The 23,595-nt window shown below is 46.5% G+C and overlaps 1 protein-coding gene across 2 annotated transcripts in view; it reads right to left on the bottom strand.

Moving 5' to 3' along the window:
* Positions 1-20,281, bottom strand: part of CCNG2 (cyclin G2) — a 33,041-nt gene extending 12,760 nt beyond the window's left edge. The window contains exons 1-3 of one of the 2 annotated variants that reach the window (XM_033964036.1): positions 20,188-20,281; positions 18,939-19,082; positions 897-1,034 (exon numbers count right to left, since the gene is read on the bottom strand). In XM_033964036.1, the coding sequence (XP_033819927.1) occupies positions 897-1,034; positions 18,939-19,076 (276 nt within the window). In that variant the 5' untranslated portion in view covers positions 19,077-19,082; positions 20,188-20,281. The other variant, XM_033964046.1, reaches the window with a different exon arrangement.
* Between the last annotated feature and the right edge of the window lie 3,314 nt (positions 20,282-23,595).

Genomic DNA, 23,595 nt, shown 5'->3' with positions numbered 1-23,595 from the left:
AATCCTGTAGTGTTTAAAGGAATGCAGTGAGCTACCATATTGCTGGCAACTCTTTTATTGTGCCTGAAGCATTTTTCTTATGTCATCTCTTGTACTGGGTTCTTCTGGCAGCTTATTATTCATTTGTATATTCTGGTTCATTGTTGTGAGGGGCAGGGGGTAGGGGGGATAACTGCAGTATAGTTCCTGAACAAATGTTGTATCTTCTACTGTAATCATTGTCCTTTTTTTGGCCTGTTCAATAAAATTGTTTCAAATTAAAGGAATGCAGTGATGATCAAGAGATAGGAGAGGGGAGGGGAGTGGTATAAAAAAAGAAAGAGTGACATAAGACTCACCCCACTGGCAGAGGCTCCTGAAAGCCTCTGCCAGGTCAAGTACCTATAATGAAATCCTCAGATTAAGTACAGAGGCACAGAGGAGAAAGCCACTTCAAGCTCAACCAAGAGAAGATCTGTGGACCAGTCCCTGGGAAAACCAGCCATAGACTGCCTCAAGATAGGACAATGATCTGCACCACCTGCTGCAGGCAGAGAAATACTGAGTTGTTCTAGGATGTAACACTCCTTTTTTCAGTGACGTCACTAGAACGTTCAGATTCTGTCCCTCCATCTACTGCAAGGGTGTCAAAGTCCCTTCTCGAGGGCTGCAATCCAGTCGGGTTTTCAGGATTTCCCCAATGAATATGCATGAGATCTATTTGTATGCACAACTTTCACTGTGTGCTAGTAGATCTCATGCATATTCATTGGGGAAATCTTGAAATCCGACTGGATTCTGGCCTTCGAGGAGGGACTTTGACACCCCTGATCTACTGGTTAAGATGACATAACCCGCTGGTCTGGGCTGAATAATGAGCAGCATGAGGAACACTTTAATGAATTCTCTCAACATACCTTCATGAGTGCCAAAAATCTGTCTAGAATGTTGACAGTTAGGACAAAGGTTTCCGTTCTAAATCCAAAAAAATTAGTTAAACTCCATAAGTCTTCTACTTTGGTGTTTCTTAGTCTTGGACAGATAGTGTTTTCATTCTGCAAAACAAAACAAAACAAATTAGCGCTCATCACATCTGTAAGAATATGGTGTTTAATAGCTAAAAAAAAAAAAAAAAAAAAGACAGGCCTCAACAAATTTTCACAGAATCTAGAAGCCAGGCCTAAAACTTACGTGACAGCGGCAGAAAACTCTTGTTTTCCCTCCACCCCACACCAAACATTGTCCACAGTGAAGTTGTGTGTGGGGGAGGGGAAAGCTCATCCAAAAATCAGCAGCAGTTCCTTAGAAATTGATTCACTATGGCTCCCCCCCCAAAAAAAAAAAAAAACCCCAAAAAAACAACTATCAGAAAATTCAATAAATCAGTGGGAAATGCTCAAAAGTCCTTGTTAACAGCCACATGCATTTATAGCCATTGCAGGCTGAACTTTCTGAACAAGTAATAACGATCGATGCTCAAAGGACATTGCATGCAAATGAGATGCACTGAAAGTCTTGAGTGCAGTTTGGTAGGGAAAGTGTCTGGCACATGCGCAGCAAGGTCTTGCAGTAAAGCACAGTTACTTACCGTAACAGGTGTTATCCAGGGACAGCAGGCATATATTCTCACATGTGGGTGACGTCATCTACGGAGCCCCGATGCGGAAGCATTTTCAAGCAAACTTGATTGAAGATTTAAGTTTGCTCTGCTGCTCCACGCATGTGTGCCTTCCTGCTCCACTAGGGGGTGCATCCCCTCGTGGTCTCCAGTTCACTTAACTAGCCAAGAAGCCAACCTCGGGGAGGTGGGCGGGTTGTGAGAATATATGCCTGCTTTCCCTGGATAACACCTGTTACGGTAAGTAACTGTGCTTTATCCCAGGACAAGCAGGCATGATATTCTCACATGTGGGTGACCTCCAAGCTTACTGAAGAGGGATGGAGGGAAGTTGGCAATTTAAGCAAATAGATTTCGCAATACCGATTGGCCGAACCGGCCATCGCTTCTGGACAGGGAGTCCAGACAGTAGTGGGAGGTGAAGGTATGAACCGAAGACCACGTGGCAGCCTTGCAGATTTCCTCAATAGGTGTGGACCTGAGGAACGCTACGGGGGCTGCCATCGCTCGGACTTTGTGTCCCGTTACTCGACCATGCAGCGCGAGACCAGCCTGAGCGTAGCAAAAGGAGATGCAATCGGCCAACCAGTTGGACAAGGTGCGTTTGGAAACTGGGTGGCCTAACCGGTTTGGGTCGAAGGACAGAAACAGTTGTGGGACTTTCCGGTGTGGCTGAGTGCGTTGGAGGTAGAAGGCCAACGCTCTTTTGCAGTCAAGAGTGTGGAGCGCCACTTCTCCGGGGTGAGAGTGGGGCTTTGGAAAAAACACGGGTAAGACGATGGACTGATTGAGATGGAAATCAGACACTACTTTAGGTAGGAACTTTGGATGGGTGCGGAGTACCACCTTGTCGTGATGGAATACCGTGAAGGGTGGGTCCGCTACCAGAGCTTGTAGCTCACTAACCCACCGTGCGGACGTGAGCGCGAGTAGGAAAATTACCTTCCAAGTGAGGAATTTTGGATGGCATTTGTCTAGTGGCTCAAATGGGGGTTTCATCAGTTGAGCCAGAACCACGTTAAGGTCCCAAACCACCGGGGGAGGTTTGAGAGGGGGGTGGACGTTCAGCAGACCCTTCATGAAGCGAGTGACTAAGGGATGGAGCGAGAGGGCTTTCCCTTCCAGGGGCTGATGAAAGGCCGCAATTGCACTGAGGTGTACTCGAATGGAGTTGGTCTTTAGGCCGGAATGAGATAGTTGGAGTAGATAGTCAAGGACCAGGGGGACGGGGACCGACACCGGGTCCTGGCTGTGGGAGGAGCACCAGGTTGAGAACCTGGTCCACTTTTGGGAGTAGCAGGTTCTCGTCGAGGTTTTTCTAGAGGCCTCCAATATCTCCTTGACTGATTGAGACACGGGGAGAGCAGTCAGGGGGAGAGAAACCAAGCATTCAGATGAAGAGATTGAAGATTGGGATGTAACAGTGAACCCTGACCCTGTGACAGTAGAGAGGGAAACAGAGGCAGAGGCAGTGGATCTCTGACACTGAGTTGAAGTAGAAGGGAAAACCACGGCTGGCGTGGCCAGCGAGGGGCAATCAGGATCAGGGTGGCTTGTACTGTTTTCAGGTGGACAAGCGTCCGCAGTATCAGAGGAAATGGCGGGAACGCGTACAGGAACCTTCCCTCCCAGTCGAGGAGGAAGGCGTCGGCCTCGAGCCTGTCCGGGGAGTATATCTGGGAGCAGAAGAGAGGCAGCTTGTGGTTGTGAGGGGACGCGAACAGGTCTATTTGAGGTGTCCCCCACTGTTCGAACACCCCTCGTAGGGTCTGAGAGTGTAGTGACCACTCGTGTGGCTGGAGGAGGCGGCTGAGTCTGTCCGCCAGGCAGTTTTGTTCTCCTTGTATGTACACCGCTCGAAGGAAGGTGTTGTTGGAGATTGCCCATTTCCAGAGGCGCAGGGCTTCCCGACAAAGGGACCAAGACCCTGTCCCCCCTTGTTTGTTTACGTAGTACATCGCTACCTGGTTGTCGGTTCGGATGAGAACCACTCGGTCGTGGAGCAGATGTTGGAAGGCTACAGCTGCGAGATAGATGGCCCGAAGTTCTAGCACGTTGATGTGGCAGCGACGGTCTTGTGCTGACCACATTCCTTGGGTGCATAGGCCGTCCAGATGGGCTCCCCAAGCGTACTCCGACGAGTCCGTGGTGAGTACCTTGCTGTGGGGTGGGGTGAGGAAGAGCAAACCTTTGGAAAGATTTGAAGAGTCGGCCCACCAGCGGAGCGATCGTTGCAATGAAGGAGTCACTGTCACGGGGCGGTCGATCGGGTCCCGGTCTTGACGCCATTGAGACGCCAGGGTCCACTGAGGGATTCTCAGATGGAGGCGGGTGAAGGGTGTGACATGGACGGTGGAGCCCATGTGGCCCAGGAGGGTCATCATCTGTCGAGCTGGTACCGAGGTCAGCAGTGAGATCCTTCGGCTCAGACTTACTAACACCTCCAGGCGTGGAGGGGGGAGGAAGGAACGGAGACGAACCGTGTCCAGCGTGGCCCCGATGAACTGCAAGGACTGCGAGGGGCGTAGTTGAGATTTTGGGAAGTTTATTTCGAACCCCAGACTTTGTAGGTAGGTAATAGTCTGTTGGGTCGCTGAGATAACCCCTTCCCTGGACGGAGCTTTGATTAGCCAGTCGTCCAGGTAGGGGAATACCTGGAGGCCCTGGGAACGTAAGGTTGCTGCTACCACCACGAGGCACTTGGTGAAGACCCGAGGTGATGATGCTAGTCCGAAGGGGAGGACTCGGTATTGTAGGTGCCAGTCCCCTACCTGGAAACGCAAGAACTTGCGGTGAGCGGGGTGCACTGGGACATGTGTGTACGCCTCCTTGAGATCGAGGGAGCAGAGCCAGTCGCCCTCGTCGATCAGGGGGTAAAGTGTCGGTAGTGAGAGCATCCGAAATTTTTCCCGTACCAGGAATTTGTTGAGTTGTCTCAAGTCTAGTATTGGGCGTAGGTCTCCCGTTTTTTTCGGTACCAGGAAGTAACGGGAGTAGAAGCCCTTCCCCCGTTGGTCGGGGGGAACCTTCTCCACTGCTCTCAGGCGAAGCAGGTCTCGAGCTTCGGAGAGGAGTAGGGATAGCTGAGTCCGGTTGGGAGGGCAATTCCTTGGGGGGTTGTCCGGGGGAATGGCCTGAATGTTGAGAGAGTACCCTGATGAGATCACGCCAAGGACCCATGCGTCCGACGTGATTTGTTCCCAGCGAGGGTAAAAGGCTTTGAGTCGACCCCCGATGGGAAGGAGGCCTGGGACTATGGCGGAAGGGGCCCGCCCCCTTCCGCGTGTCCCGTCAAAAAGACGGGGATGGTTTGGTGGTCGCAGGCGGTTGGGACTTGGGCATGGCCCTGTGGTGGGCTTGCGGGCGCCTGGGTGGGGGCCGCGAGAGTGGACTTTTGTGGGTAGCGGTGCGGAGGGGCCCTATACGGCCTGGACGCTGGCGGTTTGGGCTTTTGCCGGACAAGGGAGGCAAACGAGCGTTCATGTTCGGAGAGGCGTTTTGTAGCCGCCTCGATAGTGTCATCGAACAATTCCTTTCCCACGCAGGGGAGGTTAGCCAAATGGTCCTGTAAGTTGGGGTCCATGTCGACCAGGCGCAGCCAAGCTAGTCGGCGCATGGCGATAACGAAGGCTGCTTCTCTGGAGGAGAGTTCGAAGCCATCGTAGGCCGCGTGGAATAGATGAAGGCGCAGGTTGGAGAGGGACTCTAAAAGCAGGCCGAACGTTCCTTGCCGGGAGGCCGGTAGGTCAGTCTCAAAGGCTCTCAATAGTCCAATGAGGTGTTTGAGGTAGGATGTGAAGGTGAAAGTGTAGCTTTGCACCCTAGAGGCCATCATTGCGTTTTGGTATAGTCTCCTGCCGAACTTGTCCAGGGTTCGGCCTTCTCGGCCTGGGGGGACCGCTGCTGAGACCCGGGACGGGTGAGCCTTTTTCAAGGAGGATTCTACTAGCAGCGATTGGTGGGAGAGCTGTGGTTGTTCGAATCCCGGGTAAGGTACTGTGCGGTACTTGGCCTCCATTTTGGAGGGTACGGCCGTGACCATGTAGGGGGTCTCCAGGTTCCTGAAGAAGGCCTGTTGGAGTACCGGGTTAGGTGGTAAGCGAAGGGACTCTCTGGGCATTGATGGCATATCCAGCTCCGCCAGGTACTCCTTAGAGTATCTGGAGTCGGACTAGAGGTCTAAGTCCAATGCGTGGCCCATGTCTTGGACGAAGCGAGTGAAGGATGGGCGAGATGTCCCCGGGGCCCCGTGCGGGGTCGGGGAACGAGACCTTCGTCGGGTGGAGAAGGATGGGGAGGCTTCCCTCGAGTATCGAGGTTCGTGCTCTGATCCATGCTCCGAGGCTGGGGAAGCACTGTGAGAGTGTTCCGGGGTTGTCGATCTTCGGCGTCTCGAGGAGCCCCTCGGAGACGATGCCGGGGTTAGGGGTACCGATCGATGTCGGATTGGTGACCTCGATCCGGACTCCCTCGGAGAATACGTCCGAGGGGGAGTTCGGAGGATGCGCGGGTTGGAGAGTGATAACTCAGCCACCCTTAGTGGTCCCGTACGAGGTGTGGGAGAACGGCCTCGTAGAGTTGGTGAACCTCGGGCCTTCTTGGAGGCACGGCGGTTCGAGGTTTCTGTCGTTTTAGCCCGACGTTTTGCCCCTCGGCGGTCTGCGGAGGGGGAACGTCTCGGGCGCCTCGGCGAGGAGTCCGAGGAGGATGGGATGCGGCGAGGATTGCGCACCTTTCCTCGAGGTTGTTCGGTGCGAGGCTCAGGCTGGTCTGGCACATTCGAGGTCGAGGCCGATTGAAACTGGGCCATTGCAGCGGACAGCTCCGACGTGATCATCGCTCGGAGTAGGTCCTGGAAGACGGGCACGGACAGCATCGAAGGCATGTCCACTGCCTCGGTGCACTCCACAAGGGACGACCTCGTATCAGAGTATTCCCGTGTGGTGGAGGCACGGCCCGAAGGCTTGGAGGGCTTAGTCGGGGCTGTAAGCATGGGGCTTCCGCCATGCGTTGGCGTTGTCCCCGAGGCTGGCTTCTTCGCTGTTACAGAACCTGAAGAGGGAAGAGGGGACTTACCCGGGGCCGAGGCTTTCTGTTGTCCCGAGGACTTCGGGGTCGAGTCTCGAGGCGAAGCCGAGGTCAAGGCCGGGGCCGACCTCGAGGCCGAGGTGGAGGGTTGGTCCGGGGTGAAGAGGTCCGCCATGCGGGCTTTTCTTCGGCGGAGGGCCCGGTTTTGGAAATTAGCGCACTGGGGGCAGGAGTCGGTTGGATGAGCCGCCCCCAGACAGAGGATGCACCGGCGATGCGGATTTGTGAGAGAAAGAAGCCGCTCGCACCGGGTGCACTTTTTAAAGCCGGTCAAAGGCCGGGACATTAAATCGAAAGTAGCCGCGGCTCGATTAGCCACGCGGCCACGGGGACCCGGGAGCCTCCGGGTCGTCGAAAACGAAGCAGGAATCAAATAAAAAGGTAAAGAATTCGCGCACAACGACTTAATCGTGAAAAAACAACAAAAAATCGCGGTGCTAGAAGGCAGTTGGGGCAGAGCCTGAAAAACACGGCTTCTAGGCTCGCGGAAAATTTTGAACTGGAGACCACGAGGGGATGCACCCCCTAGTGGAGCAGGAAGGCACGCATGCGTGGAGCAGCAGAGCAAACTTAAATCTTCAATCAAGTTTGCTTGAAAATGCTTCCGCATCGGGGCTCCGTAGATGACGTCACCCACATGTGAGAATATCATGCCTGCTTGTCCTGGGATAAATATCGATGTAGTGGAAAACAGGGGGAGGGGGGGGGGAAAAAAAGGCAAATGAGTGCAGTAGGTAAATGTGCTTCATTACACAAGAAAAAGTGGAAATTAAATACAAAGCAAGACAAAATAAAAACATAACCCAACATGAAAGATGGCAACGACTGCTCTTTGAACCCTGTCATAAAAGTTATCACATACACATGGACAATTCTTGTTGGATACTTTTACTGTTGCCTTTATTGTTGTATTTTGTGTGCGGCAAGCAAAAATTTTTCGTTTTTAAGTTTACACTACTGTTGCGGGTGTAACACACTTGCATATGATATATACACATGAAAAGTGCAGATACTATTAAAAAAAAAATGCATAGGGCACTGAGCAGCAGTTCTTTGGACCTGCTGGAAAATTTTAAACATTACAGATATGTGCTTCTTTCTGTATACTCCATAGAATGCTTATTCTCATATATTTGCATCTAATTTACGGCCGCTACTTTCGTGAATGGTAAAAGCAGAGCCAAAACCCTTTTAGCATTAGGTACACAATAGCATATGTGCAAAACAGGCTAAAACTGGTCAAGATCAAAATGAAACAGGTCAAGTCCGGTAAGCTTTGAGCATCGGCTCCTCAGTCTCTTAAGGCTGTCCTTGCCAGTCAAGTTTTCAGGATATCCACAATGACTAGACATGAGATTGGTTTGCATACATTGCCTCCATTGCATGCAAATCTTTTCCATGACTATTCGTTGTGGATATCCTGAAAACCTGACTGGCAAGGGGGTACTCCAGGACCAACCTGAGAAACACTGCCTTAAGGTATTGCTGAACATCCCTGCCAAAAATCTGTAGTCTCCCTTCTGAAAGCATTGTGTCAGCTGAATGACATAGGTGACAGAGAATTAGCTTTGTTTCACATATCAGCATGCCATGGGTCCCCTTGTCTTCATCCAGTCTCTGAACCTACATCTAGTTCAGTGGTCTAAAACTCGTGGCCCGGGGGCCACATGCGGCCCGCCAGATACTATTTTGAGGCCCTCATAATCACAAAAGTAAAATAAAAGTTTCTTGATCATATGTCTCTTTAGCTATAAATGACAATATTATTATTAAGACTTGGCCAAAAGGAAAGATTTATAAACTATAAAGAGTTCTACCGCATGCAAAATTGTCATTTCTTTAATAAGACATTAACTATTTTTTCTGCGGCCCTCCAAGTACCTACAAATCCAAAATGTGGCCCTGCAAAGGGTTTGAGTTTGAGTCCACTGATCTAGTTCCTCTCATCTTGCTATCTGCAAATAAATATATTTCTGACTTCCCTAATGAACCACATGATGCAGAAGTTCAAGCCTGTCTTGTGGGACTTCAAATCATAAGACTAGGCCTAGGGTGTCCTTTAACTAAAGTGCAGTAGCTGATTTAGCGTGCACTAAATCAGCTACCACACCTTAGTAAAAGGACTACTAGGTGAACTTTCTGCACCATGTGGCAGCTTTTAGAGAGCCAAACTGCAGCGGTGAAGGAGGAAGCGTGTTTTCTGCAACAGAACAAAAAAAAAAATTTCAGGGACAAGAAATCAAGTGCCATAGCAACCTGATGCCTAGGATTTGTCGAGACTTGGTATAAAATAATTTTAAGATGTTACACGCTGGGCCACACCAAATTCAGCTATTTTTCTCAAGGCAGTGGCCAATCTAGATCACACAGTGGCTTTCAATGATCTGCAAAAGAATTTACAGACTTCTTCAGAAAGTTGCTAGAGGAATTTGGACACAAAGTCCACAGACCGATTGTGCATTCAGTGAGAAATAACCGATTTTAAAAATTACACATTAATTTTTAATATAATCCCTAGGGCATCTTTTACAAAGCCGCAACAGTGAGTTCTGGAATAGCAAATGTTAGTTAACCACAGCCCAAAGGAATTGAATGAGCTGTTTGCATTTTCCACATATATTGGTGATCTTACATCACAGAACTACATTTTTAGTAAGGAACACACTTTAGCGAGTCTAAAATTTAGAACCACTATATCTTCCCTCGATTCTCATTATCACCCCAGTAGTTAAATTCCCCACTCATCTCCTACCTCTCATTCTATCCACCATGTTGCAATTTGCCACATCAAGTCTTTTCCTCTTTCCTGCCTCACTTCTTCCTTAGTAGTCTCCCTCCAGAGTCCATGGAAAGGTTTAATGACAAGGCCATAATGGTTTACAAGATGATCTAGAGCAGTTGTTCTTAAACTTGTCCTGGGGCCCCCCCAACCAATCAGATTTTCAGGATATTCAAAATGACTGCATGAAAAACTTTTTTAAAATTTTCTAACCCGCTTAAACCTAAACAGTTCACAGGATACATAATCATCAATATAACACTACATCAACAAACATCACATATTCGTCTAAAAACTCATATATGCAAATCTCTCATGCATATTCATTAGGGATATCCTGAAAACCTGATTGGATGGGGGTCCCTCAGGACAGGTTTAAGAACCAGTAATCTAGAAAATTCTGTGTAGAAGCCAATTCCCTTCATTTTTCATTGGTTAAAAAGGTGCAGTTTTTACTTTTGCTAAAAATCTTAATAAAGCTGAACTTACAAAAAATTTAATTTAATTTAAAATGCTAGATTTTTCTTAGCTACAGTTCTGCAAAAACAAGGTATGGGTGACCACAGATCACACTGGTCCTTGAAAGCCAAGCTAAATCCATATCGGTTACAAAATTATTCTACTAACTAGGTACTGGTTAAGTACTGGAGGACTTCATTATTATATTATATTACATTAGTGATTTCTATTCCGCCATTACCTTGTGATTCAAGGCAGATTACAGAGTAATTAAAGAGCAGAGCAGGTTGCTTCAAAGAATTGGGACGATTCTTGTGGTGTTAGTTTGTCTTCAAGGATTTCTTGAATATCAGGGTTTTTATTTCTTTTCTGAACGATTTGTAGTCTAGGGTCGTTATCAGTAGATTAGAGAGTTGGTAGTCTAGTTTTGCTGCTTGTGTAGCTAGAAGGCCATCATACAGTTTTTTTTCATTTGACGTCTCCAATTGGGGGGGTGCATGAATGGTGTATGGGTTCTTCTATGTCTGGTTGTGGTAGTTTGGATTAGGCAGTTGTTCCAGTAGGCTGGGCTGTCTCCGTTTATGGTTTTAAATAGTAGGCAGTAGAATTTGAATAGTATTCTTGCTTGTATTGGGAGCCAGTTTGAAGATAGGGGGGCTATTTGGGGTTAGGGGCAGGAAAGAGACAGGTAGAGAGGCTGTACTATGTGTTCAGGGGATGGGAAAGAAAGAAGTAAGCAGCCACTATGCTATTGGGGAGGGAGGGCAGGGGGGTGCAGGTGCCACCATATTGTGTACAATTGCACAGGACACGGATATAGTTTGCTATGGCCAAGATTGTGATATAGCCATTACAACGGGATGGTCTGAAGCAAACTAGTCAGCTTACTAAGGCATTGACAGCAGGTCTGCGCCAGCTACCCTTGCTTTCTAAGGACTTTCTACAGAATTCCATATGTGACTTTCTGCTTCCCATCCACCTCTGATGTCTATTTACATTCATAGATACAGAAATGTATTTTTTAATGGCGTTGTTTTGATGGTAGAAAAATAAAGTACAGCTTGGCAGTCTGCCAAGAACATTCAGAATTAATTAGTTCCTGTGAAATAAATCCAATATTTTTCTTTTCCTTCTTTACACAAGTGGTTTTGCTTTTTTGCAATTGAAGGACTGAGAGGTCATGATTCCACAAGAGTACTAATTACCAGCTGCCCTCTGGCTGCTGTAGCATGAACATCCCCATAAATTTCTCATCACCACACAGAGCCTTTAGCAGGTTTAAGCTACATAGAAATCTTCAACACTACCACTGATGTAATATTGTGTACTTGTTGTAAGAAGAAAAAATGAATAAAGAATTTGGAACATAAGAACATAAGAAGTTGCCTCCGCTGAGTCAGACCAGAGGTCCATCTCGCCCAGCGGTCCGCTCTCGCTCTGCCTGAACAGTGGTCTCTAACTAATTTTACAAATTTCCTCTAATCGTATCCCTATAACCTTACCTCTACTCTTATCTGTACCCCTCAATCCCTTTGTCCTCCAGGTACCTGTCCAGACCTTCTTTGAAGCCCTATAGCGTGCTTCTGCTTATCACATCCTCCGGTAGCACGTTCCATATATCCAACCACCCTCTGGGTGAAAAAGAACTTCCTGGCATTTGTTCTAAACCTTTCCCCTCTCAATTTCTCCGAGTGCCCCCTTGTACTTGTGGTTCCCCATAGTTTGAAAAATCTGTCCCTGTCCACTTTTTCTATGCCCTTCATGATCTTGAAGGTTTCTATCATGTCTCCTCTAAGTCGTCGCTTTTCCAGCGAGAAAAGCCCCAGCTTTTTCAGTCTTTCAGTATATGAGAGGTCCCCCATACCGACAGACTGAAAAAGCTGGGGCTTTTCTCGCTGGAAAAGCGACGACTTAGAGAAGACATGATAGAAACCTTCAAGATCATGAAGGGCACAGAAAAACACTACCACTGAGAGATGTATGATTATGTGAAACATTTGGGTTTGCTTTGGGGTTGTTGTTACAGCTGCAACAGCATCTACTATACGTCATTGCGTCTGGAGTGATACAATTTTCAGAGGTTTAAGTTATAACTGAATGAAATGGTGTGGTGGCTGTGTTAGTCCACTTTTCAAGATGACAGAGGGTAGTGGTTAATGGAGATCACTCTGAGGAAAGGGATGTTATCAGTGGTGTGCCTCAAGGTTCTGTTCTTGGGTCTGTTCTTTTTAAAATTTTTATAAGCAATATTGTTGAAGGGCTTTCAGGTTTGTTCCTATTCCTCATGTATTGCCATTTTGATGTGTGTACTTCTTTGTATGAGCCGTTTGCCATTCTCAATAAAAATATCATTATAAAAAAAAAAGAGAGAGAGAGATTTGCCCCAAGATGTGTAACTGCAGATACTTCCGGTGGTCCAGGAAAATGGAAATGTGGAGATGCACCTCCGTTAGATCCAGGGAGGCTAAAAACTCCCCCGGTGCCACCAATGCAATCACGGAAAGCACCGTCTCCATGCAGAAGCGAGGCACTTTCAGCACTGCATTGACCACCTTGAGGTCCAGACTCAATCTCCAATCGTCAGATCCTACCTTTGGAAAGATGAAGTTAGTTGAGTATCTCCTACAGCCCGAGTTTCACTCTAGAACGGGTTCTATGGCCGCAATATCCAGAAGTCTGTGGACTGTGGCCTGCACCAGTACCACCTTCTTGGAGCGACCCGCAGGTGAATGCAGAAAACACTCAGTCAGAGGACAGAGAAACTCCAGTTTGTAGCCATCTCTGAGAACCTCCAGGACCCAGCAGTTGGAGGTAATGGCCTGCCATTCCACAAAAAAAAAAAAAAAAAAAAGCCAACAACTGTTTCTTTTGCAGAAGTCTTCGGACGACTCCCTGTAGATAGCTGACATCGAGACCCACCTAAGCACAATCTGGCAGATGAAGAGGACCGTTGTCCTGTGAAAGAGCCCAAGTATGGATAAGAACACCTGAAGAAATGAAAATTAGGACTCTCTGAACCCCTGGAAGGGTGGGATCTATTCACAGTCAGCAACTTGGGCCTGCGATCCTGCACAATGGCCATAAGGTCATCCAGAACCTGGCCAAACAGGGCAACTGGCTCATGATTGCTTTAGAAGAATCGCCATACCACTGCCGGATCCAGAATATCCTGCAAGCCGAAATGGAATAGGTGGAAAGCTTAGCAAAGACTTGCAAAATGTCATACAAGGCATCAGCCATATAATCCACTCCCGAGATTATAAAATCCAAGATACAAAGCACCACAGTATCAGAATCATGGCGCAGTGTGGAATGTCATGCCCAAGCCGCAAAGAGGCCGACGCCACCTGAACACCAGCGGCCGCAAAATCAAACAGATGCTTAAGGACAAAATCCACACTGGGGAGAGAAGTGCACTTGGTGACCTGCGCCACCGAGGAATCCACCTTTGGGGAAGCAAAGTGCTTGTTAAAGGCATCTGCCAGGGAATAAATCCGCTCCACGGCGTGAGCACTGCGCGTGGGACCAGTTGTTTTTTTCCCTAAATATATCTCTATATTCTTTAAAGATTGTAGTTCACCCTCCTTTCCTTTTGTACTGGCAATTATTTGTACGTATACACTGTGGGGCTCATAATCGAAAGAGAAAAACGTCCAAAAAGCTGCCTAAGTTGGCACTTGGACGAACATTTCTCAAAAACGTCCAAGCGCCGATAATCAAACTAGGTTTTGGACGTATTTCTAAACGACTTAGGCCCTCAGTGCCGCTCAACGTCCAAAGCTAAACGGGGTGTTTCGGGAGGTGTGTTGAGGGCGGGAGTTGGGCGGGACGTGGGCCGGCTTAGACTTAGTCGTACAGCATGTATAACCAAAACTGATACAGCCCACGATCAACGGAACTTGGACGTTGTGACTTAGACCATTTGAAACATGGTCTAAGTCACAAAAACCCACCTAAACTCACCAGATATGCACTGAAAACACATAAAACAGACTCCCACACACTACCCCAGTGGTCACCGACCCCCCCCCCCCATAAAAATTTTAATCACAACTTTAGAATTCAGCCTCCAGACCATCATTACCTGGCCGCCTGGCATAGGAAAGCCTAGTTGTCCAGCACAGAGGCAGCTTAAGTCGTCTTGGGGGTAGGTTAGGGACCCATAGAGAGGAGGATCCATGCCCATAAGCCCCTGTAATCACTGCATTGATACTTAAACATGTGCACTGCCCTATACACCCCCAAAACCCTTTTTTACTGGCATATAAGTGGCTCCTGCAGCCATAAGGGCTATTGGGCTGATAGATAAGTGGGTCTAGGGGATTCTGGAGGTGGTTTGGGGGGCTCACCGTCACCTATAAGGGAGCTGTAGTGAGGAGAAGACATGGCACCCTGTTTGTGAAGTTCACAGCAGTGCCCTGTAAGGTACCCCACTATTTAAGTGCCCTGTCTGGGTGTTCTGTCCATCACTTTGCAGGCCCCTCCCACGTCCAACAGGGCTTGTTCTAGACGTTTTGGAATTGGATGGACAGTTGGACGAAAATGTGCTTTAAAGATCGACATTTTAGTGGCTTGGACGATCAGATCTTCAGGACGTATAATTGGACGATTTTCGAAAGTCAAAGGATGTTGGACATCTCTTTCGAAAATGGGACTTAGGCTCTTTTTTTACTTTGGACGACTTACGAAATGGACGTAGACGGACTTAGACGTCCCTTTCGATTATGCCCCTCTGTATGTTTATTTGTATAAAGTTGTTTTATTGTTTGTTTCCTAATTTTAAATTGTCATACGCATTGAAGTATTTGACATTGCATGTACAAATCCACAATAAGTATCTGCTTGAAAAGTCTGTGCACAGTGGGATCCTCCCCCAAATCAGGGGCTCCACAGTGATCCGGATCCTAGAAAATTGCAAGATCTGCCACAGCTGCGGCAGTGCCCTCCTGCGAAAGCAGAGGTATGGAGAGCAAATCTGGTGCAACCACAAGCACTATCTGCTTATCTGCCAGCACCCCCTAGGGGAGACAAGGGAAAAGACCCTGGACCACAGTTGCAGGAGTCCCTGTGCCCAGCACGCAGGCCGGCGGAAGGGAAACAGGCAGAGATTTATGCCCCCCCCCCTTCCTAATTATGCCTGATAAAGTGTATCAACAAAATCTGGGGAAAAACCATCCTCCATGGCAAGAGCCAACCCATGCGCTCCAGTTGGGAATTGTTTGGAGGATTTACCAGGTTTATCCCCTGAGACACACTTGTATTTCACCATAGCATCTCCTGCATACTCCCCAGGGCCCCTCAATGTCATTTTCATGGGAGTCAGGACAGAAGGCACTAGAATACCCTTCACGGAGATTGAAGGCACCGAATCCAGGCAAGTCTCTCACTCCTCACGAGCTTTAGCGCAAGTGGAATACAGCTATGCATCAGACATCCATCCACTGCAAATGAGGCATGAATCCATGACATCCTGCCCTGGGGAGGCCATCTATGTGGTTTTCTTTCAAAAGGCTAACATAAAACTAACTTTAAAATCAAATCTGGAAAAATTCAAGATGGACACTGAAGGCCTATTTTGACTAAAAATAGCCTGGGAAAGCCAGAGAACCCTCAAAAACAGAGATTTTAGGAGTGGGGGAGTTAGGGCATGCAGGGAAACCTAATGAAAACCCCTTTTGAAAGACCCTCCCAAATCTCCGATTCAAGCTGTAAGCTGGTACTTGCAGAAACATGCGCTGACAGGGAAACACTGCAGATGGAGCTAAAACAGATCACAGGGAGATCCTCCGCCTCAACTTGCTAGAAAGCTGAACTTTGAATCTTCTGACTTCCCCACTGGCCTGACATCTCCGCCACCCTCAGACATGCTGCGCAGCACGACTGGCAGAAGAACGCAGTGTAGCTTCAATCCCGGGTGCGCCTCCACAGAACTATGCAGCCTGCACTCAACCTACTAGTAGACGAAGCTGGGGTGAGCTAGCTCCCAAGGGAATGGTCCCTGAGCCAGATCCGATGTGCAAGCTGTCCAGGGGGTTTACTGACAAGCAGGGAACCCTCCAGAAACAGACTTTTCCCAAAGGTCTGCGATTTCCTGCAGTCGGAGCTGTCCCCGCAAGGAACCTCCGTAGCATGAGGGCGAAAACCGTGAATGCAAAGACTAAAATTACACGAAATAAAACACAAGCAGAAAAGGCAAGCTCCTATAGCCTGGCTTGTAGAAAGAAAGACTGTTTGCAGAACCAGCGACAGTGATGAGGTATGAAGGGGAGGGGTTTAAGTCTCTGAAATTTGAGGCTTTTTACAAAGTCCTGGCAGGTAGACAGAAATAACCACAGGTCCCGGAATAAAACGGGATTATACAAGAATGGCCTCTAGCACTGCTGACACCAATGCATCCTCAGCCTCTGATGTAGCCCATTTAGACTCAGAGAGTCCAATTTCACCAATACTGATGACCAGCCTTACAAGCGCCAAAAATGCGTTTCTCAGTTATGAAGACCTCTCTGACATCTGAACATAATAAGAAGATTCTTAGTCAGGCCCCATACTTTGCAAACAGCCAGACATAACCAAGACACCCAGATCAATGATAAATGGCCTTAAAAGGGTTTACTTAATGCAGCTGAAAAACATTAATACTAGAAGAACAATCACCCACATGACAGGAAGAGGAACTAAAAAAAAAACAGGGAAACCTTTAGAAGAACATTACATTAGTGATTTCTATTCCGCCATTACCTTGCGGTTCAAGGTGGATTACATTCAAACTAAAAAACAAGAATTACATTCAAAATTTGAAAGAATAGAATAAGCGATGATAAAAAATTTAAGGTAATTAAAAAAAAAAAAAATTGGGTAAAGAGTTTCCAACTGGAAGTAGAAGTCTTTAGGAGATAAGAATGGGGTGAATTATGTGGTTTTAGATAACATTAGGTAAATAGAAGAATATTAGAGAGTACTAAGGGTATAGAGAGTGTTGGATGTTGGGTTGGGATTAGTCGTGCTGGATAGGTTTTATGTATTTTTTGAAGAGTATGGTTCTAGTATCTCTCTTGAAGGTGTTGTAGTTTGTAGTTGAAGATAACAGGGTGGTGATTTTCATAAGGTGACATGACTATTTACCTCCATGAAGACTGAAGTGATCCTCACTTGACAGCTGCAGACAGGAAATAAATGCACACACATGGGCAGTAGATCATCTCAAAAACCTCTAGAAGAGTATGGAAGTGTTTTCTCATGCCATGTTCCATCAGTGCCATCATTCATCCCCTCTCAACACCTTTTCCTTCTCGCAAGCTACCTCTGGAACAAGCTCCCATTTGAAACACATGATCTTCCTGCCTTGTCGGTGTTCATTCTTACCTAAAATCCCACATATTCTATCTCAATGGCTAATTCTCCAGTTTTCTTATCCATTGTGCCTCAATAGTCTTATTTAATGATGAAGAGGATTGAAAAAAAAAAAAAAAAAGTTCAACAGGATAGGGTTCTTCTGCCTGAGGGGGGGGGGTTGATAGAAGTAGGAAGCAACCAGTAAATTGGGAAGTCGTTTAACCTTTCAGCTGGTACTAAGACAAGGAGTACATTCCATGAATAACTGGTACGAGGTATGAAAGAAATTTAAGAAAGTATTTGTCATTCTACAGAAGCTGAGTAACCTGTTGCCAGAAATATGGTCAAGCTTAATATAGGGTTCCTTTTACTAAGGTGTGCTAGCATTTTTAGCGCATGTACAAAATTACTGCGTGCTAAACCGCGTGGTACGCTTCTATAATAACGCCAGCTCAATGCTGGCGTTAAGGTCTAGCGCGCGTGCGGCAATTTAGTGCACGATATTCCGCGTGTTAAGGCCCTAACGCACCTTAGTAAAAGGAGCCCATAGTCGGGTATAAAAAAAGATTGATTTTAAAATTTATTCAAAGCTTTTTTACATAACAGTCAAAGAACATAAAGAATACAAGACATTCTAAAACAGGCAATAAGGCAATCCATCCTAAACAACCAAAAAAACCAGGTACCTTAATCTAGTGTTTCTCAACTCAATCCTGGAGTATCCCCTTGCCAGTCAGGTTTTCAGGATATCCACAATGAATATGCATGAAAGAAATTTGGATATAATGGAGGCAGCGTATGCAAATCAAGTTTATGCAAATTCAATGTGTATTGAGAAACTCCAGGACTGACTTGAGAAACACTGCCTTAATCAACAAAAATAAACCAACAAAAAAATTCACCCCAGCACAATAAGTGAGAGGAGATAACAAAAGACAAAAGAAAGCATGATCTGGACAACTAGATGGACCATGCATCGGACCTAAGTCAGCACCGTCCCAGCAATCAACATATCTATATTCAGCATATCCCTAAAAAATCATTTTCAAGTACCCTTCCAAGCTCATGTGCAACTTTCTTTAAATTTGACCCCTTATTTTCTAACTTCTGTTACTCTATTTATCTATATGCTGCATCTTTGCTTACACTCTATGTTCTCTATTAAAATGTTTTATCGCGTATTGTATTAATGTAGCATACTACGCCATACTTTATATTGCAATTTGAATATTTTTACTGCTCTGTTTATTGCTTATGTTTTATTTATTCTTGCTGTACACACCACCTTTAATAAATTCCTTAAAAAAAGGCAGTAAATAAATAAAAATCTGTGATAATGTGCTATCCTGCTGGTCTTTTATTTATTCCAAGAAACAATGAAAATTACGATATACAACTTTCTTCTGGAAACTGTTTTGGTTAGTACACTTGGACACTGATATTTTTGCTCCTAATCATACTGTCATATGTGAAAAAGGAAAAAGTATAATTTTGCTGTTTCTAGTACTAAAAGAAATTATTCACAACTGACATACCGTAAAGGCCTTACAGTTTAAGACATGCTCAGACATGTTACTGTAAAGGCCTTACAGTTTAAGACATGTTCAGACATGTTACCTATCCCTAGAGCAATACAACATGGTCTGTACATCAATTTAACATGTTTTAAAAGCATCCTCTCACCTCAAGTGTTGACTCAATGAGGTATAGTCCTTTTTCTCGAGGTTGAAATTTCCATTCATGTTCCAAATGGTGATTTAACTGTTTAAACAGTTGGAAGACTTCATTGCTGGCTTCTTCTATTACTCCCAAATCCTTCATCTTACCCTAAAAAAAGAGAGTCATGGCTCCTAAGCTATGCATCCCAGATATGAGTGTAATGCCATTGCAGACTAAAGGATCTGCTTGTTGCGGAAATCCTCCTAGTGTTTCTCTATTTGAACATTAGGCTATTAAATAAAGCTGGTGTCCAGATCAGTACTAGCGATCCCCTAGGGTATGAGGGAAAGAGAGGCAGTTCAAGGCTAAATCTCAGATCTCCCCAATTCCTTTTTCAGGTTTGTCTCACATCCAGAAATAAAGAGAGAAAAAAATCCCAGTTCAAGAAGGAAAATCGCCTAACAATATAATAACCACAACAAAACAAACACACAAGCCGCCCTTTCCACATTTCTTACACAAAGAAAGGTTTATCCAGAAATGTATTGGGGGGACGGGGGACAATAAGTTAAAATGAATACCCGAAACCTTTTAAAGATTATACGTTTTTACTGGACTAATTCACTATATTCCTTAATTAGATTTTTTTTTCTCACTCAAAGTTTTGCAAATCACAAACAGTGCATTGATTACAGCAACAGCTCAATAAGAAAAATGTGCAATCAAATATAAGAGAAAGAAGGGGGGGGGAAGAGAAAACACACAGGTACAGATTCTTAGCTAAACGCCTAGCCCAACAATCAATAAACCATCAATTAGATTATTTTTTTTTTTTTTTTTAAGAAATGTAACATTTTTGCTTCGTTTTGTTTTTGAACTTGGAAGATGAAAGCGAACAATAAAATTGAGCTCCGAGGATCTATAAATTCTCTCTCCTGCCCCGGGGGGGGGGGGGGAGGGGACAGAGAAGAAGAGCAAGAACGGTACACAGTATAGCCAAAGCGTAAACAAAGACAGAGAAGCCCAGACGACTCGCACTCAGAAAGAGGTCAGACAAGACGGGAAAAGCTCCTCCACCTCCATCCCCCCCAGCCTCAGAACCAGCCAGGGGGCTTCTAAGCAGGTGCCTTACCCGCCCCCCCCCCCCCTTATTTAAACTGTCAGTTCTCTAACCTGCAGCATCTCCCCCCGCTTCCCATTCCACTCGGCGATCGCGATCGCCCCGGGCCGACCCGTCTCCCAAACCTCAAACTGCCCTCCTTCAAACTCCTACCTGAGGTCGCCCGCCACCGGCCCCCGCCGGTTTCTTTCTCCGGCGCCCCACCCCCTTCCCCCGCTAACCCGAACTCTCTCGCCCTCGGCTGGGTTCTGTCTTTTTTTACTGAAAACAGGAAGTTGCGTCAGAGGCGGGGGGGGAGGGGCGACGTTGCGTCAGAGCAGGGAAGGCGTGGGATTTGTTGCGAGTGATTTTTTAAAAAAGACAAACTGGAAGGGACCGCGGGCTAAGCTCAAGAAAGAGCGAGCAACCAAATTTGTATTTATTTGCCACTTATATCCTAAGTGGTTTACGTTCAGGTACTTTATCATATTTCCCTATCTGGCCCGGTGGGCTCAAACTCTTTATCTAGTGTACCTGGGGCAATGAGGGCATTAAGTGTCGCAAGGAGCAGCAGGGATTTGAACCCACAGCCTAGCTCGAACCCCTGCGCCGCACACTCCCAATTGAGGATGGAGGGGGTCGTGCTGTGAGTTGCTCAGTATCTGTTTCTCGTTTGTTTTATTCTCTTTACTAGGAGACGTTGACACCTCCTCGGACCCGCTTCGACTTCCGCATTGTATTGTCCCTGTGTTGGGTCGTGTCTAGTAGATGACTGGAGAAAGGGGGCCGGTCCCTGGAAATCCCCAAGGCAGGGGTTCCCAAACCTGTCCTAGGGGCTCTCCAGCCAGTCAGGTTTTCAGGATATCCATGAGAAAGATCTGTACGCAGCAACCCTCCCTCCCCCCTTTTGTACTACCCCACTTTTTTATATTTTATTGTAGCTCCAACTTCCATTCCTTAAAATCTTTGTTTTTGTATATTATTAACCCCTGTCCTTTTTATATGTGTTTAATTAAGTTAAAATCGTAAGCTGCCTAGAAGGATCCCATAGCAAATAAGTAAATAAAAACTTTAAAACATGAAACATCTATGTTACCTAGAATTGGTTTCACTCACTTAGACCCTCTTGCGTTAATGCGTGCATGTTAGTCTTTGGATGTGTTAGCGTTTAGCGTGCGCTAATTCAGTTAGTGCACGCTAATCGGTTAGCGCACCTTAGTAAAAGAGGGAGTTAGTGAATGTACTTGTCCCAAGCTTTCTTCAAGTCAGATAATTTTTGTCTTCTCTGGTATAGGCTGAATTCACCACCCCTTTTCTTCAAGAAGTATTTCCTCAGGTTACATCTGATTTTATTCATTGTGGATAGTCTGAAAATCTGACTGGCTAGGGCACAAACCCACTGTTATAAAGAAAGAGCTGCCACCCTTTCATGAGCTGTACTTTGCCATAGGTCTTTGTATGCCCATTAAAGAGCATCTCCTAGACTCTTGCATTGCACTCAGGTTTACACACACCTGCATGGACACTTAGGGCCACTTTTACAAAGCCACATGAACAATTCTGTGGAAAATGCATCACAGGCAAATACACTTGGATTGGCCACTGTAGAAATAGGATACTGGGCTATATGGACCATTTGTCTGACCCAGTATGACTATTCTTATGTTCTTGATGAAACCTCCCATGGGAGTGGGTTTCTGAGAGAATTTGGAAAGAGGTGTTTGTGAACAGTGGGTTTGAAACCTGTCTATGTTAAAAACTGAATAAGGGTTTCTGCTTGCCATTTATCTGACTGCAGGAGAATTGTATCCAGTTTATGAAAGTTACATCGCTGAGTATGTAGAGGGGGTGTGTGACTCAATATGCAAATCATGCACTGAGGGATGAACACTCAAAACACTTGGGTGTTGAGTCTTGGAGATGCTGGCACTATCGTGCAGGGAGCTCTTACTCAAGGTCATGGAGGCAAGAATTTCCTTGCGCATGGTCCTGTCCTTTTTTGCAAGGTCATTTCAGAATGTCATCTCAATCAAGAGATCAGATTACCAGCGTTCCAGACTACAAGGTCAAAGAAAAAAGACAGGATTCCAAGAAAGTTGGATGTGAAGAGAGTCCTCCTATGTTTTCTAGAGGTCTCCAATGAGTTCCAACTGTCGGACCATCTATTTGTGCTCATCAGTCAGGCTGGATATGGTAGACCAGCATCTAAGGCAGTGGTCTCAAACTCGCAGCCCGCCAAATACTGTTTTGAGGCCCTTGGTATGTTTATCATAATCACAAAAGCAAAATAAAAGTTTCTTGATCATATGTCTCTTTAGCTATAAATTACAATATTATTATTAAGACTTAGCCAAAAGGAAAGATTTATAAACTATAAAGAGCTTTACCTCATGCAAAATTGTCATTTCTTTAATAAGACATTAAGTATATTTTTTTGAGGCCCTCCCAAGTACCGTATTTTTTGCTTCATAAGACGCACTTTTTTCCACCCAAAATTGGGTGGAAATTGCGGTGTGTTTTATGAAGCAAAGGTAACTTTTTTAAAACATCCCCACCCACCTCGTTGTTCCTTTTCAAAATGTCCCACTCGTTGGGGGTACGCAGGCTGACTGCCGCCTGCCTGCCTGCCGCCGCTGCTCTCTGCTGGCCGCCCCTGCACTGCAACTCCAGGAAGGGAAGGGCCAGTGTGACGCACCGGACACTGCCTTTCTCCCTCCCTGCCGCACTGAAGCCTGCCTACCCTCTGCCGATTCCTCCTCCTCCTCTGGCCAGGGTCCACCGCCGCTGCCCCGCAACTCAAAGAAGGGAAGGAAAGGGCCAGTATGCAGTGATTGCACGTCGCCAGCCCACAAGCCTTTTCCTGACGTCAGAACTATATCAGTTCTGACGTCGGGAGAAGGCTTGTGGGCCGGTGACATGCAATCGCTGCATGCTGGCCCTTCCCTTCTTTGAGTTGCGGCACAGTGGCAGCAGCAGACCCAGGCCACAGGCAGAGTAATCGGTGGAGGGTAGGCAGGCTTCAGTGCGGCAGGGAGGGTGGAAGGCAGTGTCCGGCGCGGCAGGAAGAACAAAGGCTTGGAAGGCAGTGAAGGGGAGGAGGCATGAACTTGAGACATGGGAGGGAGGGAGAACGAAGGACAAAGGCTGGAAGGCAGTGAGGAGGCATGAACTCAGAACATGGGAGGGAGGGAGGTCAAAGAACAAAGGCTGGAAGGCAGTGAGTGGGAGGGGACACAAACTCGGGACCTGGGAGGGAGGGAGGTCGAAGAACAAAGGCTGGATAGCAGTGAGTGAGAGGGGGCACAAACTTGGAACATGGGAGGGAGGAAATAGAAAGGGACAATTGTTGGGCCTGAAGGAAGAAAGGAGACTCATGAAATCACCAGACAAAGATGGGAAAAATGATTTTATTTTCAATTTTGTGATCAAAAAGTGTCAGTTTTGTTAATTTATATCTGCTGTGTGTATATGAAAAATGAAAGGAACAGCCTAGCAGAGAAGGGGAGACAGGGTGCAGAGCCTGGCAGGGAATGAGGGGGCTGGGTGTAGAGCCTTGTATATATTAGTACACAATTTGGTTCA

The sequence above is a fragment of the Geotrypetes seraphini genome, chromosome 1 (genome assembly GCF_902459505.1).
Source record: "Geotrypetes seraphini chromosome 1, aGeoSer1.1, whole genome shotgun sequence".
NCBI classification, from domain to species: Eukaryota; Metazoa; Chordata; class Amphibia; order Gymnophiona; family Dermophiidae; genus Geotrypetes; species Geotrypetes seraphini.
The sequence above is the reverse complement of the archived record's forward strand: the minus strand, read 5'-3'. Positions and strand labels throughout refer to the sequence as shown.